This window comes from Peromyscus californicus, unplaced genomic scaffold (genome assembly GCF_007827085.1).
Source record: "Peromyscus californicus insignis strain IS unplaced genomic scaffold, ASM782708v3 Scaffold_8__1_contigs__length_139910024, whole genome shotgun sequence".
Classification (NCBI taxonomy): domain Eukaryota; kingdom Metazoa; phylum Chordata; class Mammalia; order Rodentia; family Cricetidae; genus Peromyscus; species Peromyscus californicus.
The window spans coordinates 57,298,814-57,324,528 of record NW_026294606.1 but is presented as its reverse complement, the minus strand read 5'-3'; the positions used below and the strand labels follow the sequence as shown (position 1 = coordinate 57,324,528).

General features: G+C 39.0%; 1 protein-coding gene and 2 long non-coding RNA genes across 7 annotated transcripts in view; 1 reads left to right on the top strand and 2 right to left on the bottom strand.

Annotated features, from left to right (window-relative positions):
* Tasor2 (transcription activation suppressor family member 2) overlaps positions 1-14,074 on the bottom strand; it is a 48,323-nt gene extending 34,249 nt beyond the window's left edge. For 2 of the 5 annotated variants that reach the window (XM_052726764.1, XM_052726763.1), the window contains exons 1-6: positions 13,806-14,074; positions 4,038-4,175; positions 3,770-3,893; positions 3,660-3,679; positions 3,469-3,568; positions 2,046-2,146 (exon numbers count right to left, since the gene is read on the bottom strand). In XM_052726764.1, coding sequence (XP_052582724.1) covers positions 2,046-2,146; positions 3,469-3,568; positions 3,660-3,679; positions 3,770-3,795 — 247 coding nt within the window. In that variant the 5' untranslated portion in view covers positions 3,796-3,893; positions 4,038-4,175; positions 13,806-14,074. Of the gene's footprint in view, positions 1-2,045; positions 2,147-3,468; positions 3,569-3,659; positions 3,680-3,769; positions 3,894-4,037; positions 4,176-7,711; positions 7,751-13,805 lie in introns of those variants that run through there. The other 3 variants (XM_052726765.1, XM_052726766.1, XM_052726767.1) reach the window with 3 other exon arrangements.
* A 145-nt stretch (positions 14,075-14,219) lies between these two features.
* LOC128102880 (uncharacterized) lies at positions 14,220-20,336 on the top strand. The gene is made up of 3 exons (XR_008215585.1): positions 14,220-14,344; positions 15,168-15,561; positions 18,278-20,336. It is a non-coding gene; the product is annotated as an uncharacterized LOC128102880 (long non-coding RNA).
* A 2,336-nt stretch (positions 20,337-22,672) lies between these two features.
* On the bottom strand, positions 22,673-25,685 carry LOC128102881 (uncharacterized). The gene is made up of 3 exons (XR_008215586.1): positions 25,571-25,685; positions 25,025-25,171; positions 22,673-24,721 (listed from the first exon to the last, which is right to left on the bottom strand). It is a non-coding gene; the product is annotated as an uncharacterized LOC128102881 (long non-coding RNA).
* Between the last annotated feature and the right edge of the window lie 30 nt (positions 25,686-25,715).

Genomic DNA, 25,715 nt, shown 5'->3' with positions numbered 1-25,715 from the left:
ACACAATGGAGTTACTCAGCTGTTAAAATCAACAACATCATGAAATTTGCTGGCAAATGGATGGAACTAGAAAAGAACATCCTGAGTGAGGTAACAAAGACCCAGAAAGACAAACATGGTATGTACTCACTTGTAAGTGGATATTAGCTGTAAAGGATAACCAGGCTACAATCCATAAACTGAAGAGAAGCTAAGTGACAAGGAGGGCTCAAAGGGGGACACATGAATCTCACTGCATAGGGTAAATAGAACAGTCATAGCCTGTGGATGGGTGGGTGGGAGCTGGATGGGGGGGATGGGAACAGGAGGGATCAGGTTGGGGGAGGATGGAGGGAGAGAGTACTACAACTGGAATGGGAGGGGACAACAACTTTCACAATTTAGTTTTAAAAATGTACTTTAATACCAGGAACTCGAAAGGCAGGAAGGATCTCTGTGAGTTTGAGGCCAGCCCGGTCTACAGGACAGCCAAAATTATACAGTAAGAACCTGTCTCAAAACAAAAACAAAAAATATTCTCTCTTACATTACTACAAGGTTAACAAAACAAATACTAGACAAAAATATCAGTGTTCCATGAAGTAAATGACCAATTTTTTCTTCTGCTGTAAGTCACAAGAATATATATATTATAGAAATTCAGCTGTATATAATAAAGCTATACCTAGAAAGATCAAGGAATCTTTTCTAGATGGAAGCCATTTATTAAGGAATATTTGGTGTTATTCAGCTTTTAATATTCAGCTGTTTATTGCTATGAATTTCTTGTGCGCTCATATACTACCAGGCCACATGGCAAATAGCATAAACTTCTCAGACCTACTGCTGATCTAAACTAGGTAACATCCCTACAACGCCTAGAAGACAGGTGGACTGTAGATGCATACATGGCTTTGTTTCTTGTGCAAATGAAGCTGACTCTCCTTCCCCAGACTGGTCAAATGGCATTCCAGAGTATTTGACTCAGAAAAAGGGTTTTTGCATATCCAGGTGCCAGTGAAAGCTGGGACAGAATTCCTGGTCCAGTCAGAGTCGTGTAGCAAGAGAGAAGAGAACAAGGTAGAGTTTCTGTGGATAGTAAGGCAGACTGGCTCAGGCCGAGGAAAAGTTTTGTGGATTTGTAGATGGATTTAAATCAGCTCAGGAGAGGAGAAGAGGAAGGAAAGATGGAGGGTGAAAGAACAGAGGACAAAGATGAGACCGAAAGCATAAGAACTTAGTTACTATTAGGTTATGAGAGAACAGAAAAAGAAGGGACAGAGAGGAACTGAGTGTTAGGATGGAACTGAAGCTGTACAGACAGAATTTTGTCTTAGAGAAATAAAGTAAATAGACAAAAGAGCATGGTGTACATAGATTCTTTTCCCTCAGATAACCCCCCCGCTGGATGTAGTATATTCCCCAGGTCTCTGGGAAGGATTTCCTCAGGGCAGGCCCCTGGAAAAATTCCAATATTCTTCATTTGTTTTATTTTTGTTTTGAGAAAGGGTCTCACGATGTCACCCTGGCTGGCCTGGAACTTACTATGTAGACCAGGCTGGCCTTAAACTCCAAGAGTATCCATCTGCCTCTGCCTCCTCATATTTGTTTGGAACTTATCAGTGCATAAATAAAAAACAAGGCCTGGTGGTAGCACACACCTTTAATCAGAGCACTTGGGAGGCAGAGGCAGGCAGATCTCTTTGAGTCCCAGGACAGCAAAGACTGTTTCACAGAGAAACCCTGCCTAGAAAAACCAACAAACAAACAAACAAACTTATACATGAGAGGAATGGGTCTGAGTTTTCAGCTTTTTTTTTTCTTCAGTACACTTGCTCAATTCTCTGAGCATTCTATATTAAAGTCTGTCATTTTAAATCAATCTGTTAGTTTCTAACTGGCTTTGAAGGAGTAGAGAACATGGTAACTCTACAACTGTCTCAAAAGACCATTTTATGCATTGTTTAAGATAAAATTTAGACATGTATGTGAATGTTTGGACGACAAAGTGGATAATAACTGCAGTAAGCCCAGGCAATGCAGTGTGCCATTACATTTTGACAGACCTTTCTGCTCCAAGTAATTCTGTCTTCTAAAGGCAGCTTCTGGGAGGCTTTCTTTCAGAGAAGACACTTTCATTACATACTTAAAATCTAGTTCCCGTGGTCTAAAAAACAAAAATGTATCAAGCAGCGTAATAAATACTGACACGATCTGATCACTTTCTAACTCAAATGCAAACATAAGTCTAACTATGAAAAAGTTCATAAAGGACTAGAGAAATAGCTTAGTTGTTATGAGTGTGTACTGCTCTTGCCGAATTTGGTTCCTAGCATCCACAATGGGCAGCTCATGACTCCCTCTTTTGGCCTCTACTGGCATCTGCACATATATGCACAAACCCCCACACAAGGCATAGATACATACACAATGTTGAAAGACACACAAATAACCAAATTTTCGCCTATTTTTATTATCTACTTGAATACTATATCCTATCATTTTTCCTACGCTTAGTAACTACATTCTATAGCAAGAAAGAGCTGTTCTTTTAAAATTTTTTTTTCACAAAATTCTTACTTCATTATTTATGAGCTACACTATCCCTGTTCTCTGTTCTTACAAACAGCCAACAGACAATGAATTCTGACAGAGATAAGTTCTCATATGTCAATTAAACTATGTCTATGCTTCAGTGATATTAAGTACAAAGTATGAACAGACCAAACAAAAAGATTTCTTTTTTTTGTTTGTTTTGTTTTTTTGAGACAAGGTTTCTCTGTGTAGTTTTGGTGTCTGTCCTGGATCTCACTCTGTAGACCAGGCTGGCCTTGAACTCAAGAGAGATCTGCCTGGCTCTGCCTCCCGAGTGCTGGGATTAAAGGCGTGCATCACTGTTGCCCTGACAAAAAGATTTCTTAAGATATCCTTCACAGTTCTCCAAGAGAGAGAAACAAAAACTTCTCATACTACAAACAAATTAACTGCTTTTAGTATTTTTGTAAGGGAATCATGTGAATATTAGAACATCAGAAGCTATAAATCTTAATGAAGATTCAATAATAGGATTGAGAGGCTTTAATTTGCTGTATAGCTCTCTGAACAAATTTCATTTGTTTTAGAGGAAAGGCAAACTCCTAACATAAAATAATTCAGTCAGGCATGGTAATAGATTCATGGAGTCCCAGTTATCCAGGAAGCTTAAGTGGGAGGATCACTTGGGCCTATAAGTTTCAAACCAGCCTGGACGATATATAGCAAGATCTCATCTCAACTACAACAAGAGAAATACCATTTTCCCTTTAAGGATTAGAATTTAGGTCACCTGTGTATTTGTACTCTACATATTCAATCAAATGTATTCTAACCTAAAACCAAGTACAATATATAAAATATATTTCATACCAGTGCTACCCATTAAGACCTTGAAATGAGTAGCACTGGAAAAACAAAACATGCATTAAGGATGACATCAAATGTAATACTTACAGTTGTACTGGAATTACTGTGCCATAAGTAGACCAAAGAGTTATATCACACAGCAAACAACCCTGAACAATTAATTGCCCTTTCCATGGAGAGATGAGAGCTTTAAAAAACGAGGACAAAAAGAACCTGATTACTTTGTGAAACATTTACTAAAACAACAACAAAAACTACAAGAACTAATTATTTCTTACCATTTTTATTGAGTTCAAGTCTAGAAAGAAACAAAGAGTATTTTTATTATTAGAGAAAGCCAAGTAAACAAAGTACACAAGTTTTATAAGTACAAAGGTTTTAAACTCACATGCTTTTATAAGTGGGTGCTGCCATCTTTTAGGTTCCCAGTATTGAAAAGCTACAATTATATAAGGAAAAGTCTGTCTGGGTCATTTAATAACAGCGTTGCCTGAAAGTTCATAGAGGTAATTCTGAAAGAAGGAAAAAAAAAGTATCATTAGTACTATGGAACTGCCTATGAATAAAGTTTATCCCAACCCTAGCCAAACCTGAAATTTAGAACATTAGGTTAAGAAATGTTTGTTTTAGGTGTAATTTATTCACAGTGACTATACCTGACTTAGTTCGAAGGCACGAAAATGACTTCTTTTGTAAGAAAATGTGTAGGTATCTGCAGCCACATGGCAGACATAGCCAGAAGATGGCCTAGGGTAGTTACCTGTATAATTCTCAGACACAAACTTGATTTTTCCCTAGAATGAAAACATTAAGACTCATCAGATATCTTCAATTAGCAATAGCCTTAACAGTAGGGTTCATTTTAAAAGTAGCCTACATAGGGATGTAGATGTGTTTTTTTCACCAGTAACCAAAATAAAATTCATGCTTCTTTGAAAAATTATCATCTTAGGGTCACTAATGGTTTTAATCACCCATATAAGCACTTTAAAACTTTAAAAAATAGCTGTGCTTGGGTATCTGTCTAAGGTTTTCATCACAATACCAAAGGAATACATGATCAGACCAATTATCTTTAATGAAACTTCACTGAACGGCTATGTAGTGATTGTAATAGGGAATATAACAAATGAAATCTAAATGATCAGAAGATGAGTTTCCAAACCAAAGTATTAATGGATTGTAAATTATGCCAGTGCCCAGAAAGTCCTCTAGGGGAGAACATGTAATAATGTGAATCACAGGCAGGTGTCCTTGACCACTGAATGATCAACAGTATTTCCTGTGACAGAGGAAATGAAGGATTAAAAGTCAATTTTACTGGGGTTAGGAGTATAATTAAGTAGTAGAGTGCTTGCCTAATTCGGGCAAATATGGGCAAGGCCTTGGTTTGATTTCTAGCAACAGGAAAAAAAGTCAAGTTTTAACATATGATGAAATGTCATAGAATGATTAAGTGCAAAAGGGGGAAGGGCCCATAAGCCTCCACTACTAGCTGAGGAGCTACTGACAGTTGATAGCTTCTGGAGTAGGGAGAGTCCTCTTTAAGGGTGTAGCCCCATATGTCCACTACACTCCAAGTGGGTGACACCACACTCATGGTTATAAGGGCAGCACAAATTGGACTAGACAGGTTACTTAGAAAAAAAAAAAAGGACATCAGTTGAGAGAGGGTGGGGAAGTAAGAGATGAATCTGAGAAGAGTTAAGAGGAGTAAACAGAAAAATACATTATATGAAATCCTCAAGTAATTAATAAAAAATATTAAATAGAAGACCAGGGGCTGGCTCAAATGATTAAGAACACTGGCCACTCTTCTAGAGGACCTGGGTTTAATTCCCAGCACCCAAATGATAGCTATTAACTGACTGTAACTCTAGTTCCAGGGGACCTGAAACCCTCTTCTGGCCCTGCTTGGGCACCAGGCATTCACACAGTATACAGATACATGTGTAAACAAAACACTCATACCCAAACTAAAAACAAATGTGTATATTGTATGGTCCTATTTACATAAATATCTAGAACAGACAGATCCAAAAAGGTGGAAAATAGATTAGGTGCCTGGGTTGGTGACTGATCACAGTGATTGTTTCAAAAATCTGAATACATGAGAACACACTTGCTAGACTACATAGTTTAAATGGGTGAATACTACTGCACAGGAACTACTGGGAAGTATTTTAAAAACCAAAATCACCAGAAATCTAGCCAGCATGCATAATGATCCTTTTCAGTCCTCATAGTTACTTTACTTTTCACCGAGCACTGCTAAACACTCTCTTCTTGAGTTCCTGCTGCTTTGAGCTACACATGCTCCTCCATTTCCCCATTATCTAGTTCCATTAATGTCCCAAACATTTTGGCCATCTACTCCTTCTATACATTCCACATAATGATGCCCTGGCTTCAACTACTACCCCAACCCTGGTTTTGGTGGATCCCGTCCTAAACTACTTTTATCACTATAAGGTTATGTTTCAGAAACATGAAAGGCTGAGTCTTTCTCTAATTCATAAAAGTAGTACCTATCCACTTACTGAGAAATTACTAAGTACAAGTTCTTTGGCTAAGGACTTTAAATGTCATTTAATCCTTACAGTAATCCCACAAAGTTATCTATTTTTCCAAATGAGAAAACCTAGCATAAAACTTTCATGCAAATCATGTTTTTAACTATTACCTATTTATCTCCCTGTCAATCTTTTCTTCTTGTCTCCTTTCTACTCAGGGTACCACTACAGTATGCTGAAAACATTATATTCTTGCTTACCCCTAACATTCCACAGTTGTCAAGTTTGCTCAGATCTATTTGTTCTCTATTCTTATGTCATTACAATGGTATAAGATTCTTAACAAAGTATCAATCTCTTGGCACTGAAAAATACCATTTTAGATTCAAAATTCAATTATGCCTAAACTTCTAATTGAAGATTATGACCTGCTTAACACTAATGAATCTTTTATTATAGCCATCTCAGAGAAATAACTAAACCTCACTTCATCTGTAGAAGAAGAGAATCGCTTTCCTCAGACCTACATCTGGCTGGACTGCTCAGAGTGGTAATACCACTCGGCCAACACAGAGTGTATGCTGACATTCCAATTTTGCCTATGGGACTATTTTGCTTATTACAAATCTTAAAATGAAAATTATAATTCTTAAAATATAATTCATATAATCTACAAAGCAATATACAATCTGTTCACTGTGCATATTCATCTCAAAACAAGCTCATGTAGAATAAACAAATTATATCTATAAATTATGACTTTTTCATCTGACTGCAAATTGCTTACATTTGGGTTCAATATTCAACTTTAAAAATAAATATAAGTTACATTTATTTATTTTTCATGTATATATATGTGGAGGTCAGAAGGCAAGTGGAAAGAGCTGGTTCTCTCCTTCCACCATGTAGGTTTGAGGTCAAACTCAGACCATCAGGTTGGGCCAAGTGCCTTTATCCACTGAGCTATCTTGCCCCCTCCTCCATGATTTTTGATACAGGATCCTTCTCATTCCATAGCCCAAGCCAGCCTTGAACTGTAGCACTCTTTCTGTCCCAACCTCCTAAGTGCAACATTCAACTTTTGAAGATTGTTTTCAATATCCTCAAAATTTGATCTACAGTCAGGCGGCGGTGGCGCATGCCTTTAATCCCAGCACCTGGGAGGCAGAGGCAGCGGATCTCAGTAAGTTCAAGGCTAGCTTGGTCAACAAAGCGAGTTCCAGAACAGCCAGGACTGTTACACAGAGAAACCCTGTCTTGGAAAAAAAAAAAACTGATTTACAAAGTTTTTGATTATCTGGCTGATACTTCTCATTTTTAAAATATTTTTTTGTTTTAGCCGGGCGGTGGTGGCGCACGCCTTTAATCCCAGCACTCGGGAGGCAAAGCCAGGCGGATCTCTGTGAGTTCGAGGCCAGCCTGGTCTCCAAAGTGAGTTCCAGGAAAGGCGCAAAGCTACACAGAGAAACCCTGTCTTGAAAAACCAAAAAAAAAAAAAAAAAAAAAAAAAAAAAAAATATTTTTTTGTTTTGACATGATGTACAAAAGGTACATAAATTAATTGTTCAAGATCATATAATTCTGATTAAAATTATTTTAAAATGTATGTGGTGTGTGCATTCTCCCACTCTCTTTTGTGATACTGGGGATTCAACATGTTAACTGCTCTACCCCCTCCCCCAGTCCTTTAAGGTGACATCCATATAAATTCAGTGACCAATGTTCTAATTCATCAAATTGGGTTTATGAATTTTTGCTTTAGCATTAAACTATTAATTTTCAGTGAAATGGTTACACCAAACTCATTGGTAGAGTACCTTCCAAAAAGATAAAGTAGTTTTTCTCTTAGAAGAAATCTAAAAAAAAAAAAAAAAAAATTGAGAACATTAATTTTTTCCTGTGACAATTACATTTTAAAATTCATCTTTGATTCTCTCAATCATTATATCTTACAAAGCAAGTGGCAGAACTAAGATAATATTTTAAATTGCTTTCACCACTAGATATAGTCTACCCCAAATGCTCTGAGCACAAAGCAGGGGATTTCCACAGAGGTGAAATAGGTCCTGTACCAAATGAACTAGGCCTTAAGAGCTGAGGTCAAATATCTCTTCTCCTAACGAGGGAGCAGCTGTACATTAAAGGATGTATTTCATCAAGCATCAGTGTACTGACTATTAGCAAGGGATTTAGTTCTCCAATTAAATGTTATTATATCTTATTAAGGGAAAACAGAAAGTATACCCTAGGCACATTTCTTATGACAAAAGCAGTAATTAAAACAGAAACCAATTTAAAAAGACAGAAAGAAAAGCAAAAGATCTGAAGAGAGTATTTACTACGCAGATAATGAAAGACGTACACTAATACATAAACGTACACTAATACATAAAGACAGCAGAATTAAAAAAATGAGAATTCACATTTCAAGAGCCATTTAATAGCCACAAAGCATTAAAAACACTTTCAATTTACAAATTTAGAAAGCCAAATCATTTCATGCAAGATAAGGACACACTACAGTGATATAGTAGAATGCTAAAGACAAAAAAATATTAAATGCAGTCAGAGAAAAAGAAACCCAAAGACTAACAGGTGAGTTAGTAGCAATACTGGAAGCCAAAGACAGAAATGAGGCTACTCAGGAACATGTAAAAAGTATTCAAAACCAACATGCTAAAAGACAATCATCTAAGTACAATGTTTATATTCAGCAAAAACATTTTCTAAAACCAACATGCTAAAAGACAATCATCAAAGTACAATGTTTATATTCAGCAAAAGCATTTTCCAAGAATGACAATGAACCATAAGTTTATCATCAAAACAAAACCCCTTTTTTTAATAAAAGTATCTACAAAGAAGTACTTAGTACTTTCTTTACAAGAAAGATAGCTCCAGATGTATAAACACAGTAATGAACGGAGAGCATAGTAGAAATGTGGGAGATATTAAGTACTGGCTATGAAACCCAACAATTCTAAACAGGCTTCCAGCTATCTGGTAATAATAATTTAAAAAGAGTTCTATTACATGACAAAAATAGCATATAAATTGTGAAGAGGGTTAATGAAGTTAACAATTCTAAGATAAAGATGTTTGTAAATTTAATTGTGAAAAATCAAGAACAGAGAATTGTAGGAAAATATGTAACATCCAAACAAGTAGATCAAAAAAACAGGGGATCTTAAATCAATGTAAAAATGAAAAGACTAGAAACATAAGACAGGGCAAACAAAATACAAAGAACTATATTAATGCAAATAAATTATAATGTTCTGCCCCTAAAGATATTTCAAACAAACAAACCAACCACAAAACTCCAGCCAGCGCAGAGATGGTTCAGTGATTAAGAATACATATTGTTCTTGAAGAGGCCCCAAATTCATTTCTTAGCACCCACATTAGGTGGCTCACAACCTCCTATAGCTCCAGATCCCAGGATCCAACACCTTGTTGTGGCCTTCACAGGTACCTGCCCTCAAGTACATAAACCCTCACACAGACATACATAAAACTTAAAATAAAAATGAAGTCTAAAAAAAAAGAGAAAGAAAATTCTAACAGATGCTTTTTTACTTATTAGGTATGGTGCACATACTAGGCATATGTTCTATTATTCAACATTTAGAGCCCTTCCATATACCCTTTTAAGTATTTACTTGAAATATAAAAGTATAGGGCTAGGGATATTGCTCAGTTGTAGCTTGGTCTTTATTAAACTTTGGATTCAATTCTTAGTACCACAAAATAAATGAATAAATAAACAAACAATATATACAAGTGTAGGTACCATCTAGGCATATAAAAATCGTTTAGTGAGAAATTTAAAATATATTTTTCCATTGGTATATATACCAATGATAAAATATATATAAATATATTTATATATACCAAATATATAAATGATAAACTCAGAGGTAAGATGAATCAAAACAAGTTGGGCAGTAAGAGAGAGTCAATATTAAGGGGCTGGAGAGATGGCTCAGAGGTTAAGAGCACCAACTGCTCTTCCAGAGGTCCTGAGTTCAATTCCCAGCAACCACATGGTGGCTCACAACCATCTGTAATGAGAACTGATGCCCTCTTCTGGCCTGCAGGCATACATGCAGACAAAACACTGTATACATAATAAATAAATAAATCTTTTAAAAAAAAAGTCTTAAAAAAAGGAGATACTCAATATTAAAATTTAAAAAGGAGATGTAAAATAGTAAGATGTTTCAATAGTAAGAAGGTACCTATAATAACTCTGATGACAAATATTAAAAAAAAACCTAGAAAAATCTAATTTACCAAATGTGACACCCTGAATTAATTTAAAAAAATCTGAGTAGCCCTTAACCACTAAAGAGATTAAACCACTAGCCTAACATCTGCCACCAACAAAACTGTAGGATCAATTAAATTATTAAATGCAATGACAAATGTTTATGGCAGCAGTGATTAGGAGCAGTCCAATAATGGAGGTATGGTGAGGAACAGAATATATTCTTGGTGATTATGCTAATTAATGTGAAAACACACACACAGACACACATGTCATCATTTGGAAGACCTGTACAATTTAGGGAACCAGTATTTTCCCAAAAGACTAATGGAAGAATGAAAACCCTTCAAAGTACAAACTAGATAAACAGATTTTAATAAGTTCATTCATAGTTTCAAATTTACACTGTAGGCAACTTTTAAGAAACTATATTATCAAAATTGATGAATATGAAAGAAAACACAACTATCTGAAAATATCACTAAAATGTCTCTCCATTTCCAAACACTTTGCTAGCCAATGTCAGTGCAGAAGTAATACTTGAGCAATTAAAGGTCACATGAAAACTATTTGCAAAACCATAGTACAATGCCACTCTTATCACTAATTTTTTTGGAAGGGAAATAGCTATTTTTCATTAAAAATGTTACCTAAGTCAAGATGTAATCAGTTTAGTTCTTAAAGATACCAATAAATATGTTTGAAAGTAATCAGTTTAACATCTAATGCATTATCATTAAACAGATATAACTGGAGTGTGCAATAGTTTTAGAACTGTAAAGGAGTTGGCTGAGGATGTAGTAGAGTGCTTGTCTAGAATACACAAAGCCCTGCCTCAATCCCTAGCACTGCATAAATTTAGCGTGGCAGTATGTCTGTAATCCTTGCATTTAAGAGAAGGCAGCAAAAAGATCAAGAGTTCAAATCCAGTCTTTGCTACATAAGTTCAAGGCCAGCCTGGGCTACAGTTTTAAAAAAATGTGTAAAAGACCATGGACACATGCTGTAACATAAATCTTGGCATATAAAACAAAACATGAATATAAAATATGATTCTCTTTAAGTTCAAAACAGGTGAATATTTGTGGGTTAATGAAAGGAAGACCATGGTGACAGTTCAACAATACTTTCCTTCTAGAATAGACACAACACAAACCATTTCTAAGGTATCTGTAGTGCTCTACTAAGCAAGGTGCAGAGACAGTCTTCCTTTTTTTTGTAAATGCATTTTCACACACAATAAAAATCTATTCTCTTAGAAGGGGGGAAAAACAATATCTTTTCTTAAATGAACTTATAAATGCAATGAATAAGCTATTCAATGCAAACACAAGTATTCCAATGAGATTTTTCTATAGAAATTGAGATGATTCATCTGGAAGAAGAAAAGAAAGAAAAGGAAAAAAAAAAAAAAGGGCTCAGAGGTTAAGAGCACTGGCTGTTTTTCCAGAGGACCTGAGTTCAATTCCCAGCAACCACATGGTGGCTCATAACCATCTACAATGAAATCTGGTGCCCTCTTCTGGCCTGCAGGCTGAACACTCACTATATACATAATAAATAAATAAATCTTTAAAAAAGAATCCACAGCATTCCCTGGTCCCCCAAAATAAAGTATCAATGTATGTTATAAAGCTACCATAACTAAAACAGTATGGTAACTGCTAAATAGGTCAAAGAGGAGGGTTCAGATCCAAGGTCATAAACAAGGGATAATGGACTGTACCAAATGTTTGACTTTCTTACTCACTAGGCAAGATTAAAAATTAAAATAAGACCTATTAACTATTAGATGGGTAAAGATGTTTAGAAAACACTGTTACCATCCAGTGCTGCCTAGCAGTAATGAAAACCATACCTAAGGGGAAATGAAAATTTAAAAATACAATCACTCCAGGGCATTTAACAGACTGCCAGCATTCTCATAAGAATTTGATTCTACAGAAACATTATCAGCAGCACCTAAAGCATGTTTATAATAGCTGCAAGGGGGGGGGGGAATCACAGCTTACAGTATTGTTATAAGAAAACGTTAAAACAGGGCTGGAGTGATGGCTCAGAGGTCCTTAGTTCAATTCCCAACAACCACATGGTGGCTCACAACCATCTATAATGAGATCAGGCGTCCTCTTCTGGCATGCAGATGTACATTCAGACAAAACACTGTATAGATAATAAATAAAAATCTTTAAAAAAAGAGAATGTTAAAATGTCCACTGATGAGACACAAAGAATAAACATGTCTAATATATTTGTACTAAATAGATATGCTATGGGTAACAATATCAGGCAAGTTTCCTGGCAGTTTTCAAATTTCAATTTATTTAAACAAATGTTTGGGCTAGAAGAGATGCCTGTCATTTATCTTTTTTATTTAAGAATGTAATGGTTAGGAAACGTATTAGCAACACATTTCAAACATCCTCTTCCTTAAAATAATAATTACAGCCGGGCGGTGGTGGCGCACGCCTTTAATCCCAGCACTCGGGAGGCAGAGCCAGGCGGATCTCTGTGAGTTCCAGGCCAGCCTGGGCTACCAAGTGAGTTCCAGGAGAGGCGCAAAGCTACACAGAGAAACCCTGTCTCGAAAAACCAAAAAAAAAAAAAAAAAAAAAAAAAAATAATAATAATAATAATAATAATTACAGACAAATAGTTATCTTCTTTTTTCAACGTGGGCTCACTAGGTATTGACTGATATACTGGTGACAATGGAGCTCTCCTTTACTACAAGACAATTTTCCAATAGAAAAGCATTCTCTTACACTATCAGGTATATGTGCTTTGTACTAAACCTGTTAGGTAGGATTTCCAACAATCTCAGATTCTATACTATTATACATACATCCGTTTTCTTTTTGCTTTCTTAGGGGGGAACACTGTGAGTCCTCAGGTCATTTGTATTATACAAGTTTAGGAAAGATTTTCATTAACTTCCCCATTCTAATTTCACCTTCAGAGAGAATACTCGTTAGAGTTGCTTAAAGTTAGGCATTTCAAACTGCTAAATCGCGATGAAAAGAAACTCGAAAACTTTCAATCTCCGATTTTGAAGTTAAGCCACGTTTTCCTACCAAGTGCTGGCTGATACTGTCTTCTAACCAACTTCGGGACCAACCACTATTCCTTCAACGTTCCTCCAGCCGGCTGCTGACTTCCATATGGGGAGGCCCATTGACACGTAATAAATAAATAAATAAGTAATGCCACGTGTTGCCTTGGATTCCACAGACTTCACAAACTTGAGTTGAGCCGTTTCCCTAAGAAACCTCCAGGAACGAGCCAGTCCGCCCCGAACACAGGGAAAACTTGAGCGCAGTATTTCCCACATCCCTCGGGAATGGAGCTGACCGGTGACAGGCGACACACACACACACGAAACGCTCCGGAGTCCTTCCGCCCCCAAGTGCAGAGACCACTTCCGAAGCCCTCCACGGGCTCGCACCAGGACTACCTTCTCCGAGCTGGAGCAAAAATAAGCGTGGCTCCCTGTCCTGGGCGACCGAGGGGTCTGCCCAGTGGCCCCCGAGCGACGCCCACCCCCGCCCGGCCGCCCTCAATCCCGGCGGAGCTCACCCCTGCCCACGGCTGTCTGTGGAGGGCCTCGCCCGAGACGCCCCCCCGACCCGAGGGAGCGTTACCTGTCCCCGGCGCGGCCGCCTTCCCCGAGGAGCTGAGCTCGCCGCTCAGTGTCCTTCCCATGCTTGGCCGGCCCGTCCCTTTCTCCTCCTGGCCCCTCGTCCTGCGGCGTCTCCCGACCTCTCCTCACAAACCCGGGCCTCCCGGCTGCGCGCGCTCCACTCCCTCAGCCTCACAGGCGGGTAGCAGCCCTCGGAACAACCCCGGCGCTGGGAACGGGTCGACTCTTTTGGCCCCCGGCGCCAGCAACCGGAAGTAAAACCTCGTGGCCCGAGGAAAAAGGGAGGGGGCCGGAGAGACAGAAAGTGAAAACTGAAGCTCCCGTGGGCTCCTAACAGATGCCGGCCAATCACAAGGAGGACGCCGAGGCGCAGGCGCGACCGTCGGCGGCGTCCACGTTGCGCTTGCCTTTCCTCTCTGCGCAGGCGCGAGGGCCACCGCTCGCTCTGGATTGGACAGCCAAGCCAGTTCCGTCGTTTCTCGCGGGACATAGGCGGCCGGATATGGATGGCGTGCACAGGAAGCCAGCATCCTGAGTCAGGTCAGCCTCTGGTGTCTTGCGGGTTGCTTAAGCCAGATTTCCGGTGTTTCGTGTACCAGGTGTTATAATGTGACAGGACAAGATAGTACAATGACTCTTCCATCTTGTGTTCTTGCTGAGGCCATTTCAGGTTTAACTGGAATCTGATCTTCATGGAGAATTCTGTGGAAAATTAGCCAACTCTATTCTAGGTCCCATGCCCCAGCTAATTTAGCTTCTGTTTAACTGCTTGCTTGTTCATACCTTACCCCCTGCAGCTGCTGAGTGAAATACCAGCATGTAGTTTTGCCCTTAAAAACCCCTTAGTGTAAATGTTGGAGGCTACACTTAGGTCCAATTACCTGAGTATAGTCTCAGCCAGCTGGGTAAAGACTATCAACTGGCCATCAACTGAGCGATCATCTCTGGTGACTCTGGGTGGGTTGGTCTGGCCCAAGTGTGACATTTCAGAAACCTCACTGCTGTTTGAATTTACTGAATATTAAATCCACACAAAACTTAAGTTCATTGTGTGAATTCCCCAAACCAACTTGAAGTTTATTATCTATGTGGAAAGTGTTGAGGTGACTATAAGTAACAATTCTGGTCTCTCCTCACTAGAGATAAATATCCCTGAAAGAAATTAAGCAGTACCAAGCCATAGACCATGTGCCATGGTTTAAATATTTGTTACAATGAGACTTAGGTATTCAATAGCATAGTATACTTGTGCCGAGTGCTATATTATGAGATTAGGGCCATGAACAAGGAAAAGAAGGACCCTATTCATAATTGAGTTCATTGTAGAGGTGAATTAAATTATAAGGTACCACAATTATTTCAGGTAATAATGTGCTGTGAAAACCTAGTAAATGGAGTTGGAAGTTGGAGACTGGAACAGAAGAAGAAGGACGATTAAGATGCACCTAAAAGGGAATGCTTGAAGTTAAAACTCAAAGATAAAAGTGACCAAATGAATCCTTTGAGGTAGAGTTTTATGAGCAGAAAGGAAAACAAGTGTAACCTCCCCCACAAAGGTGAAAATAAGTGTTCAAGAATCCAAGAAGGATCCCTGAAAAGTGAAAAAACAGAAGATATTCACAGTGCCTAAGAGCTGAGAGAACAGTCAGGCAATTGCCTACCACACAAGCATGAGGATCTGAATTCTGTCTCCAGAACTCATGTAAGGGGAAGAGGTGGCCCAGTTTATAATCCCAGCACCGAGAAAGGGGAAGCAGGTAAGCCCTGCCTAGTCTCTTTGTGAATCCAAGGCCAATGAGACCCTGTCTTAAAAGATAATATGGACAGATGCTGAGGAACAACACCTGAAGTTGACTTGTGATCCCCACACATATTGCACACATGCACCACACACAAACATGCACCTGCACACATCTACATACAGACAGAATAAAAGTACATAAAACCTAAGCAAAGGATGTAGTTCAGTTGTTTATCCAGTATGCAGGAAGCTCTAGGTTTGATCCCCAGAAATGCATAAATTGGGTATGGTAGTGCAGGCATATAATCTCTGAAGGTGGAGGTAAGAAGATTAGGAATTCAAAGTCATCCTCAGCTACATAGCAAATTTGAGCCTAGGCCAAACCACAAGAGTGCCTGTCAAAAACTGCACAGACTGTACACCTTAATGGTTTGTCTTAAACCAGTTAGGGCAAGAAATAGCCCACTGCCAGGTTTCTGGTGCATCAGATATATGATGGGATCTGATGAGATCTGTGTTTTGGAAATACTCTAATGACCACATAACACACTGGGTTTGACGTTGTTGGTTTTTTACTCTTTGGTCTCTTTGGGGGGCCCGCCACCCGGCTCCCAAATAAATCACACAGAGGCTTATTATTTCTTATGAATTCCCAGCCTTAGCATGGCTTGTTTCTTGCCAGCTTTTCTTAAATTATCCCATCCACCTTTTGCTTCTGGGCTTTTTCCTTTTCTTAATTCTGTATATCTTTCACTCTTACTTTGTGGCTGGCTGGGTGGCTGGCCCCTGGAGTCTTCCACCTTCTCTTGTTTCTAGATCTTTCTCTCCTCCCAGATATTTCCTCCTCTTTATTCTCTCTGCCTGTCAGCCCTGCCTATCCTTTCTCCTGCCTTGCTGTTTGGCCATTCAGCTCTTTATTAGACTAATCAGGTGTTTTAGGCAGACAAAGTAACACAGCTTCACAGAGTTAAACAAATGCAACATAAAAGAATGCAGCACATCTTTGCATCATTAAACAAATGTTCCACAGCATAAACAAATGTAACACATCTTAAAATAATATTCTACAACAGTTTGGAGGTGTGGGAGTGAGGCAGAGGAAGAAACTAGAATAGACTTGGTTTTTGGATTATAGTTTCCATTTCTTTCCCGTCCCCCATGGTACCTTGTACAAAATTTTACTCCAAACAATCTTAATATGTAAATACCGACTTACTGAGTGTGTTTCATTGCAGTAGAAAGAGGAAAGAACCAGTGGAAGAAAACAAAGAACAGTGCATTCAAAGAACCAGAGCATACTGAGTTAATTATTCCACTGCTTTGGGGGGAAAGCCCTGTAAAATTGGTCCAGTAATGATTTATGTTACTTGAAATCTTCTTGTTCCAAATCTGCTCTTAAGTTAGCTGCTAATTTTACTTTCTCATTTGAATAATAGCAATCTCAGATGTGAATACGTGCAAAGAACAAGAAATATATATGCATAAACACAGACACATGTCATAATACTCTGTCTTAATCACCGTTCTATTGCTGTGAAGAGACACCATGACTAAGGCAACTCTTATAAGAGAAAGCATTTAATTGGGGGCATGCAGCCGGGCGGTGGTGGCGCAGGCCTTTAATCCCAGCACTCGGGAGGCAGAGGCAGGTGGATCTCTGTGAGTTCGAGGCCAGCCTGGTCTCCAAAGCAAGTTCCAGGAAAGATGCAAAGCTATACAGAGAAACCCTGTCTCGAAAAACCAAAAAAAAAAAAAAAAAAAATTGGGGGCATGCTTATAGAGATTTAGTCCATTGTCATCATGACAAGGAGCATGGTGGCATGCAGGCAGTGCTGGAGCAGTAGCTGAGAGCTACCTCATATCATAATCATTAGGCAGAGAGGGGGCTTGTTGAAACCTCAAAACCTGTCCCTAATGACACACTTCCTCCAATAAGGTCACAACTTTAATTCCCTTTAACTTTTATTCCCTTTAATCCTTTCAAATAGTGCCACTCCTTGGTGACTAAGCATTCAAATATATGAACTTCTGGGAGCCATTCTTACTGAAAGCACATGTACCCATTATTTTGTATGATAGGTAAACAATTCACAAAAGAGGGGGAAATTAGAAAGAGAATGGCTTCTTAGTAAAGAAGGCTTCCTGGGGTGGAAAGTGAGTTCCTATTACTGAAGACATCATGCACTTCAAACACAGGACCCAGAGGCCCCTGAGCTGTAACTGACCTGAAAGCTAGTTGATGATTACCAGAAGGCACCATGTAAGCTTCCAAAAGAGGGAATCAACCTAACCGGCTATGACACCTATGAACCACAACAATGACCAACAAGGCACGATAACCCTTAGGGTACAATAATGGTACACATATGTAGTAACCAACATCTCTCTAATTGGATTTAAGACATGCTCAGTAAGAAAGCAATCATGCCTGGTACTGGGAACCTAGCCAATTTCTTGGGGCTGGTGATATCATGAATCTTGGAGAACTATAACTACTTTACCAGCCTAATCCCCAACTATATTCTAAATATTTCTTCTTCTTCTTTTTCTTTTTTGAGACAGGGTTTCTCTGTGTAGCTTTGGAACCTGTCCTCGACCTCACTCTGTAGACCAGGCTGGCCTCAGACTCACAGAGATCTGCCTCCCTCTGCCTCCCTCTGCCTCCAGAGTGCTGGGATTAAAGGCATATGCCACCACAGCCGAGCTCTAAATATTTATTCTTACACCCACAGATAATTGTAGTCTCACATCAGGGAAACATCTCTTTGCAACTGGTGGAGACAATTAGAGAAAACCACAACCAATCAAAATGCAGAATAATGAGGCCCAGTCTCAATGGATACATCTACAATACAACTCCATCACCTAAAACTCAGGAAACATTGTGGAAGAGTGGGTGGAAAGATTGCAGAGCTAACATGAAAGGGAGAAATCCCAGGAGGCCTCAGCCCTACAGAAAGAACTACAGGTAGCTAAATAAGACTGAAATCTGAAGAAACTGCTTTCCCCTGGAAAGAGCACACTAAATTGGTTATTCAATACTAAAAATGGTCACCCCTGAAAACATACAAATGACGTTATACAAACTGGGCAGGTTGTACTTACGTATTTAAGTGTGTGTGTGTGTGTATTTATATACATATGTAACAACAATGAAAAAAGGCAATGAATTTGAAAAAGAGCAAGAAGAAGTATAGGGGAGGGTTTGGAAGCAGGAAAGGGAAGGATTTTATCTAATTTTTGTTTTATCTGAAATTATCTAATCACATTACTCTCCAAAGTAAAAAAAAAAAATAAAAAAATAAAAGTTTTTAAAAAGAAGGCCTCCTGAGGGTCTGGAGGACCAAGGTTCTGTTTTAAGCATCTACATGGTAAATCACAACCTTCTATAACTCCAGTTGTAAGAGATCTGATGCACTCTTCTGGCCTCCGAAGGCACCAGGCACACAAGTGATGCACAGCCATATGTGCAGGCAAAAATACATAAAATTAAAAAAAATTAAGGCCTTCTATTATGCCACATTGCATAATCCCAAGAAGTGTCTACAACAAAATAAAGCATAACCACACAAAATGAGTTCAGTGCAAAAATATGGCCGGTATGTGATTATCACATTACTGGAAAGTAACAGAGATAGATAAGGTAGACAGGTAGCCTCAAACTACACTGTAAGTCAGTCTTTCCAGCTTGGGAACAGGTTGCTCATTTCTCTTATAAAGAAAAAACAGTCTAGTATTGACTTAGTCATGTGGTTGTTAGTAGTCACTCTTATGCAGATCTATAATGAAAAAGAGCAATCTAGACAAAGAAAAGTGAAAATGTGCAGTTCGAGGAGAAAAGGAGCACCAGGAAGTGTTTTGTTAGAGCCAAGTCCTGTGATCAAAAAGACAAAAAGTTTAAAGAAAAGCCTGATTCTAGCTGGGCGGTGGTGGTGCATACCTTTAATTCCAGCACTCGGGAGGCAGAGGCAGGCCAGCAGATTTCTGTGAGTTCAAGGCCAGCCTGGTCAGCAGAGCGAGTTCCAGGACAGGCTCCAAATGCTACACAGAGAAACTTTGTCTCAAAAAACAAAAACAAACAAGAAAAGAAAAGAAAAAAGCTTGATTCTAAATGGAATAAAGGGAGTTTTGGCCTCAGGGGAAAGCCCCACCGGACCAAGCTTCCAACTCCTGAAAGTAATTAAAGAAAAGCTTAAGCAGTAAAGGAAACCATTAAAAAGAGAAAGCTCTTGCAAATGCAGTTGAAGGAGGAGGCCAAGTTCCAGCCCTATCAATCAGTGGAACTTGGCAGCTTCAGGGAGAGACTGGAATAGTGGGAGCATTTAGGTGGTTCTGGCTTTATAGTCAAGGATACAAGAGAGGGATTGTGGAGTTTCCCTTTGTAGCTAAGGGAAGCTGGCCAGGCCAGGTCAGGGGTGTCTCAGCATGGAGGCCAAGAGAGGATATGTATAAAAACTGTGAGGGTGAATCCTGGATTATGTTGTAGACCCCAAGATATGTGATGCCAGAATCATGGGATACCTGTCAAGGAAAGTTGCAGACTGGGTATGGAACCAGCACAGGAGAGAAAAATATGTTGCAGTCAACAAAGCTGAAAGGATTTGGAGATCTGAAGCACCCTTTGACATCAGACATGGAGATGCAGAATTTGGAGTTTGCCTTACTGAGTTTTAGCCTTGCTTTGGTCTAGTATTTCCTCACTATGCTTCTTTCCTTCATTTTTGAATAGTAATGTATATTCTGTGCCACTGTATGTTAGAAGTATACAATCTGCTTTTTTTTGGTTTTGATTTTATAGGGGGTTACATGAGTTTCAGAAGAGACTTTGAACTTTGTACTTTTTTTTTTTTTTTTTTTTTTTGGTTTTTCGAGACAGGGTTTCTCTGTGTAGCTTTGCGCCTTTTCCTGGAACTCACTTGGTAGCCCAGGCTGGCCTCGAACTCACAGAGATCCGCCTGGCTCTGCCTCCCGAGTGCTGGGATTAAAGGCGTGCGCCACCACCGCCCGGCTGAACTTTGTACTTTTAAACAGTGTTGAGAGTGTGATAGACTGTGGTGACTTTGAAGTTGAACTGAATGCATTTTTGCATTTTGATAAGGCTGCAAGCCTATAGGAGTCAGGGAATGGAATGTGGTGGTTTAAATAATAATGGCCCCCAGAGGTTCATATATTTGAATACTTTGTCACCAGGGAGTGGAACTCTTTGAAAAGATTAGAAAGATTACAGGGCTTGGCCTTTTAGGAGGAAGTGTGTCACTCGGGGTGGGTTTTGAGTCAACAAGCCCCACTCCCCTCTCCCTAATGGTCATGGAGTAGCTCTCAGCTACTGCTCTAGCACTGCCTGCATGCTACCATGCTCCCTGCCATGATGTTAATAGACTTAAACCTCTGAAACTGTAAGCAAGCCCCCAATTAAATGCTTTCTCTTGTAAGAGTTGCCTTGGTCATGGTGTCTCTTCACAGAAATAGAACAATGATAAAGACACAGAAAAAAAAATTCTAAGGAACTACTATGAACAACTCATGACAACAAATTAGGTAAATTGGATAAACAAATTTTGAAACAGGAACAGATTGCTAAAACTGACCCCAGAAGAAATAGAAATGTAGGCTAGCAGGATGACTCAGTGAGCTAAGGCACTTGCCTCTAAATCTAACAGTCTGAGTTCATACCTTAGGACACATATTGTGGAAGGTGAGAATTGACTCTTGCAAGTTGTCCTCTGATGACTATACACATGCTTACCACAGATAAATAAGTGTAATTAAAATTTTAAAAAGTAATAGAAAATGGGAATAAACCGATCTCAAGTAGGTTTAAGTCAGTAATTTAAAAGTTTGCACACACAAAAATCCCAGATTCAGGGAGCTTCACTGTGAATTCTAAAATAATGTTTAAAGACTGACATCAGTGCTTCACAACCCCTTTTTATAAACCAGATGAGATAAAATTTCCAAAATCACTCATGAGTTCATTACCTTGATACCAAAACTAGCAAAATATAACAGGAAAATTACAAACCACATTTCTTATAAATAAAGATGCAAAAACTCCTAAAAACCTTGAAGCCAGCATCACATGGAAAATTAAAATGATTAAACAGCATAACAGAATAAATCACATCTAAGTGCAAGGACATTTTAATACCAATGGCAATCAACATGATACAAAAGTATAAAACTATGGTTATTATACCAATTCAAAAGGATATGTTTGAGAAAACACATCCTTTCATGATTAAAAAAAAAAGTACATTAGGCCGGGCGGTGGTGGCGCACGCCTTTAATCCCAGCACTCGGGAGGCAGAGGCAGGCGGATCTTTGTGAGTTCGAGGCCAGCCTGGTCTACAGAGCGAGATCCAGGACAGGCACCAAAACTACACAGAGAAACCCTGTCTCAAAAAAAAACAAAACAAAAAAACAAAAAAAAAAACAAAAGTAAATTAGGGGGGCTTCCTTAATAGAGATGTCTATAAAGCACCCATTCTAATATCATACTTAATAGTGAAACACTGAATGCTTTCCCATTGTGGTCAAAAATAAGACTAGATCTGTCTGTTCCCAAGAATTCTCTTCAATATTGTACTAGAAGTATAGCAAAGAGAATAAAAAAATTCATTTATATTAGAAAAGGTGACCATAGCATGTTTGTATATGTCCCAAATCTCCAGAATGCACATGTGCATAACCACAATTAGAATTAATGAATGAATTCAGCAAGGTTGTCGAATTGGTCAATATTTTAAAAAATCCATTATCAATCATGTGTTCTACATTTATACTGAAAAATATTAAATTTAAGAAAGGCATTTCCAATACTACAAAAAACAAGACATTTAGAAATAGATTTCACAAAAGAATTGGAAGACATGAATACTGAAAGCTACAAAACAATTTTGAAAGAAAGACAAATAAATGGGCAGTTACTCCATGCTTTGAGCCAAAACATTGAACACTGTTAAGGAGACAGTGCCTCCCCAATGACCTATAAGTTAAATGCATTCTTCATCAAAATCCCAACTGATTTTTCCGTTAGCAGAAATAAGCAATCTGATCTTATAGTTCAGGTGAATGCAACGCTTCTAATACAGCTGTAAACACATTAGGAAAGGACGAAATTGACTCACTCGCTCTGATTTCTGAATTTATTACAAAGTTATGGTAGAGAAGGAATTAAGAAAGGAAAGACGGAAAGGGGGCTGGAGGAAAGGCGGGAGGGAGGGATGGAGGGGGGAGGGAAGGTGGGAAATGAATAAAGCAGAGAGGGAACCAGAACAAGGATTATTACATCACTGAAGTCTACAAGTCAAAACATGGATTTCATAAAAGAGTTCAGCGGTTTCATAAAAGTGTGACTGGCTAATGAAAGATAAGATTCTATATTAGTTTAAAAAGGGGTGGGGGGTGTTTCAGGCTTGTATACTTTTTATCCTGATTTGTTGAATGCAAAAAGAAGCCTTTGAACTTCCTAGAACAATTTTGAACATTTTACAAATTTCAGAGACTTTATGATCTTACATTAGCGCCTGAGTGATAGGTGTTTCCCTTTTACAGAGGGAAAGTTCAGTAAGATAATTCTTTGATCATTAAAAAGATACAATACCTTCTCATTTGCCTAAAACCTGCTAATGCCTTCCTTCCCTGGCAGGTGGAATGAAATACAACTTCTTCTTAAAACCACATTTTTTTTCTTTCTTCCTTCCTTCCTTTTTTTCTTTTCTTTTTTCGAGACAGGGTTTCTCTGTGTAGCTTTAGAGATTGTCCCGGAACTTGTTCTGTAGACCAGGCAGGCCTCAAACTCACAGAGATCTGCCTGCCTATGCCTCCCGAGTGCTGGGATTAAAGGCATGTGCCACCACCGCCTGGCTAAAACCACATTTCTTACCTTTACCTCTGAGAAATGTTCCTGTCTATGGTGACCAATGGGGATTTACCAGTACATTAGAGCTGAGAACTGTCCCGTTCTGAGTGGTCCTTCTGAAAGAACTTGTTGAATAAATGACCAATCAGATGCTAGCTTTCAAATCACTTTTTTCCTTTCTGACAGCAAGAAGTCAGCCACCGTGCTGATAAAGGAAGGACTTAAAGCTATGGAGCGGAAGAGAAATTGGATCCTGAAGCTCTTCCAGAATGGCATCCTGGGGACCACTCTGGGAACCAATCTGACTCAGCTTTGTCGAAGTGGTTATACTAATTTTTCCCTTCCACTGGTCAGATATAAGAATTAATTCTTCACCAGGTGTGATGCTGCACGCCTTTAATCCCAGCACTAGAGAAGCAGAGGCAGGCAGATCTCTGTGAGTTTGAGGCCAGCCTGGTCTACAAATTGAGTTCCAGGACAGCTAGGGCTGTTACATAGAGAAACCCTGTCTTGAAAAACCAAAAAAAAAAAAAAAAAAAAAAAAGAGGAAGGGTTTCTGCAATAAATACTAAAGTCAGCCATCAGAATGGAGGAAAAACACCACAAGCAATTAATAAGCAAATGATTGCTTAAGAAACATGTAGAAAGCATTAGTATAAAACTTGTATACATACATGTATATATTCATATATGCTCTGTGTGGCATATACTCAGATCTGCAGAATACTTGTCAGGGAAGAAATGTTGAAGAAAATACGAACATGCAGACATATCACACTGACAAGAAGGAATATAGAATTCTACAGCAAATATGTTAAAATAATAAAATAAAAGCCTATTACAGCTGGGTATGGTGGCACACGCCTTTAATCCCAGCACTCAGGAGGCAGAGGCAGGTGAATCTCTATGAGTTTGAGGCCATTCTGGTCTACAAAGAGAGTTCCAGGACAGCTAAGACTGTTACACAGAGAAATCCTGTCTCCAAAAACTAAAAAAAAAAAACCCCAAACCAAACAAAGCCAAAACAAAGCAAAAAGACCCCCCCCAAAGCCCATTACATCTGTTTAAAAATGCAATAAACTTGCAAGAAAACATGCAAAAGGGCTGAGGTGATGGCTCAGTGGGTAATGCGCTTGCTGCACCATCTGTGAGGACCTGAGTTTAGATCCTCAGAACTCAAATAAAAGCTGAGTGGTGTAGCCAGTCATTCATAATCCCAGCACTCCTGTACCTAGATGAGAGGAAGAGGAGGAGGCAGGAGGCTCCGTGGAAGCTCACAGGCCTGACATTTGCAGGGGTGAACAGGTGACCCTGTCTGAAACAAAGTGGAAGGCGAGGACTGATGAGGGTATCCTCTGACTGGCACATACATACCAACAGGTACACTCACATACACATCATACAAAGAATGAAACAAACAACTACAAGAGCCAAAATTTGATAGACAAATGGCCAAAAGGATGTAGTAAACACACATTACTAAAAGGCTTGGAATTTTATTCCAAGACTTCCCCAGGAGTTTGGATCTTCAACAGATAGCATTCAAGGCCCCCTAAATAAATGCAGCACCTGTGGTCCAACATGCATATAAAGTTTAGGGTCATCCAAGCGTTCTTACCTCAGAGGATGACTTCTAGTGCTGTTTCCAACAATCCTGACGTTTTCATGTTCAAGTCAGAATGTATTTCTATACTGAGGCTCAATACAGGTTAAAGTGAGAGAATATCCCAAGAGGTTGCAGTTAACTTTGATAAGATTAAGTCTTCTGAAAGAAGAAAAGGAAAGAAAATCATAATGAAGCATAGTACTGTTCACTTACTGGTTGACTCGGAATCCCCGGGGAAGACTGGTTTCTCATTTCTGCCTGGCTGCTCATGGCACGCCAGCTTGCTTCTGCTAAAATGGTTAGCGAGACACCAGATTAAAACTGTCCACCAAGAAATGTGTTTTTCGTCAATGAACTTCAACTATTTGAAAGTTATTATTTATTTTGAAAAGAATCAGGCATTTTGATCACTAGCTTCACTGGAAGGTTCTTTTTAAAGGCATGAATGTCAGGATACTTTGCTCAGCAGGATTGGTGTAAACTATAGAAGGCCAGTTTTGGCAGCTAGGCACATTTTGCAAGTGGGTACGCGTTTTAGGAACCAAACATTTTACATACGGACACAGGTATCCGGGCTTTTCGTCTAAACATCGGACTTGTTAATAGACACGTATTCACACGTGTAACGTGTGAACACGGGCGCACATTTTGCACACTTCAGTCTGCATGTGCAAGTATGCACACCTTTGGTGGTGACAGCAGA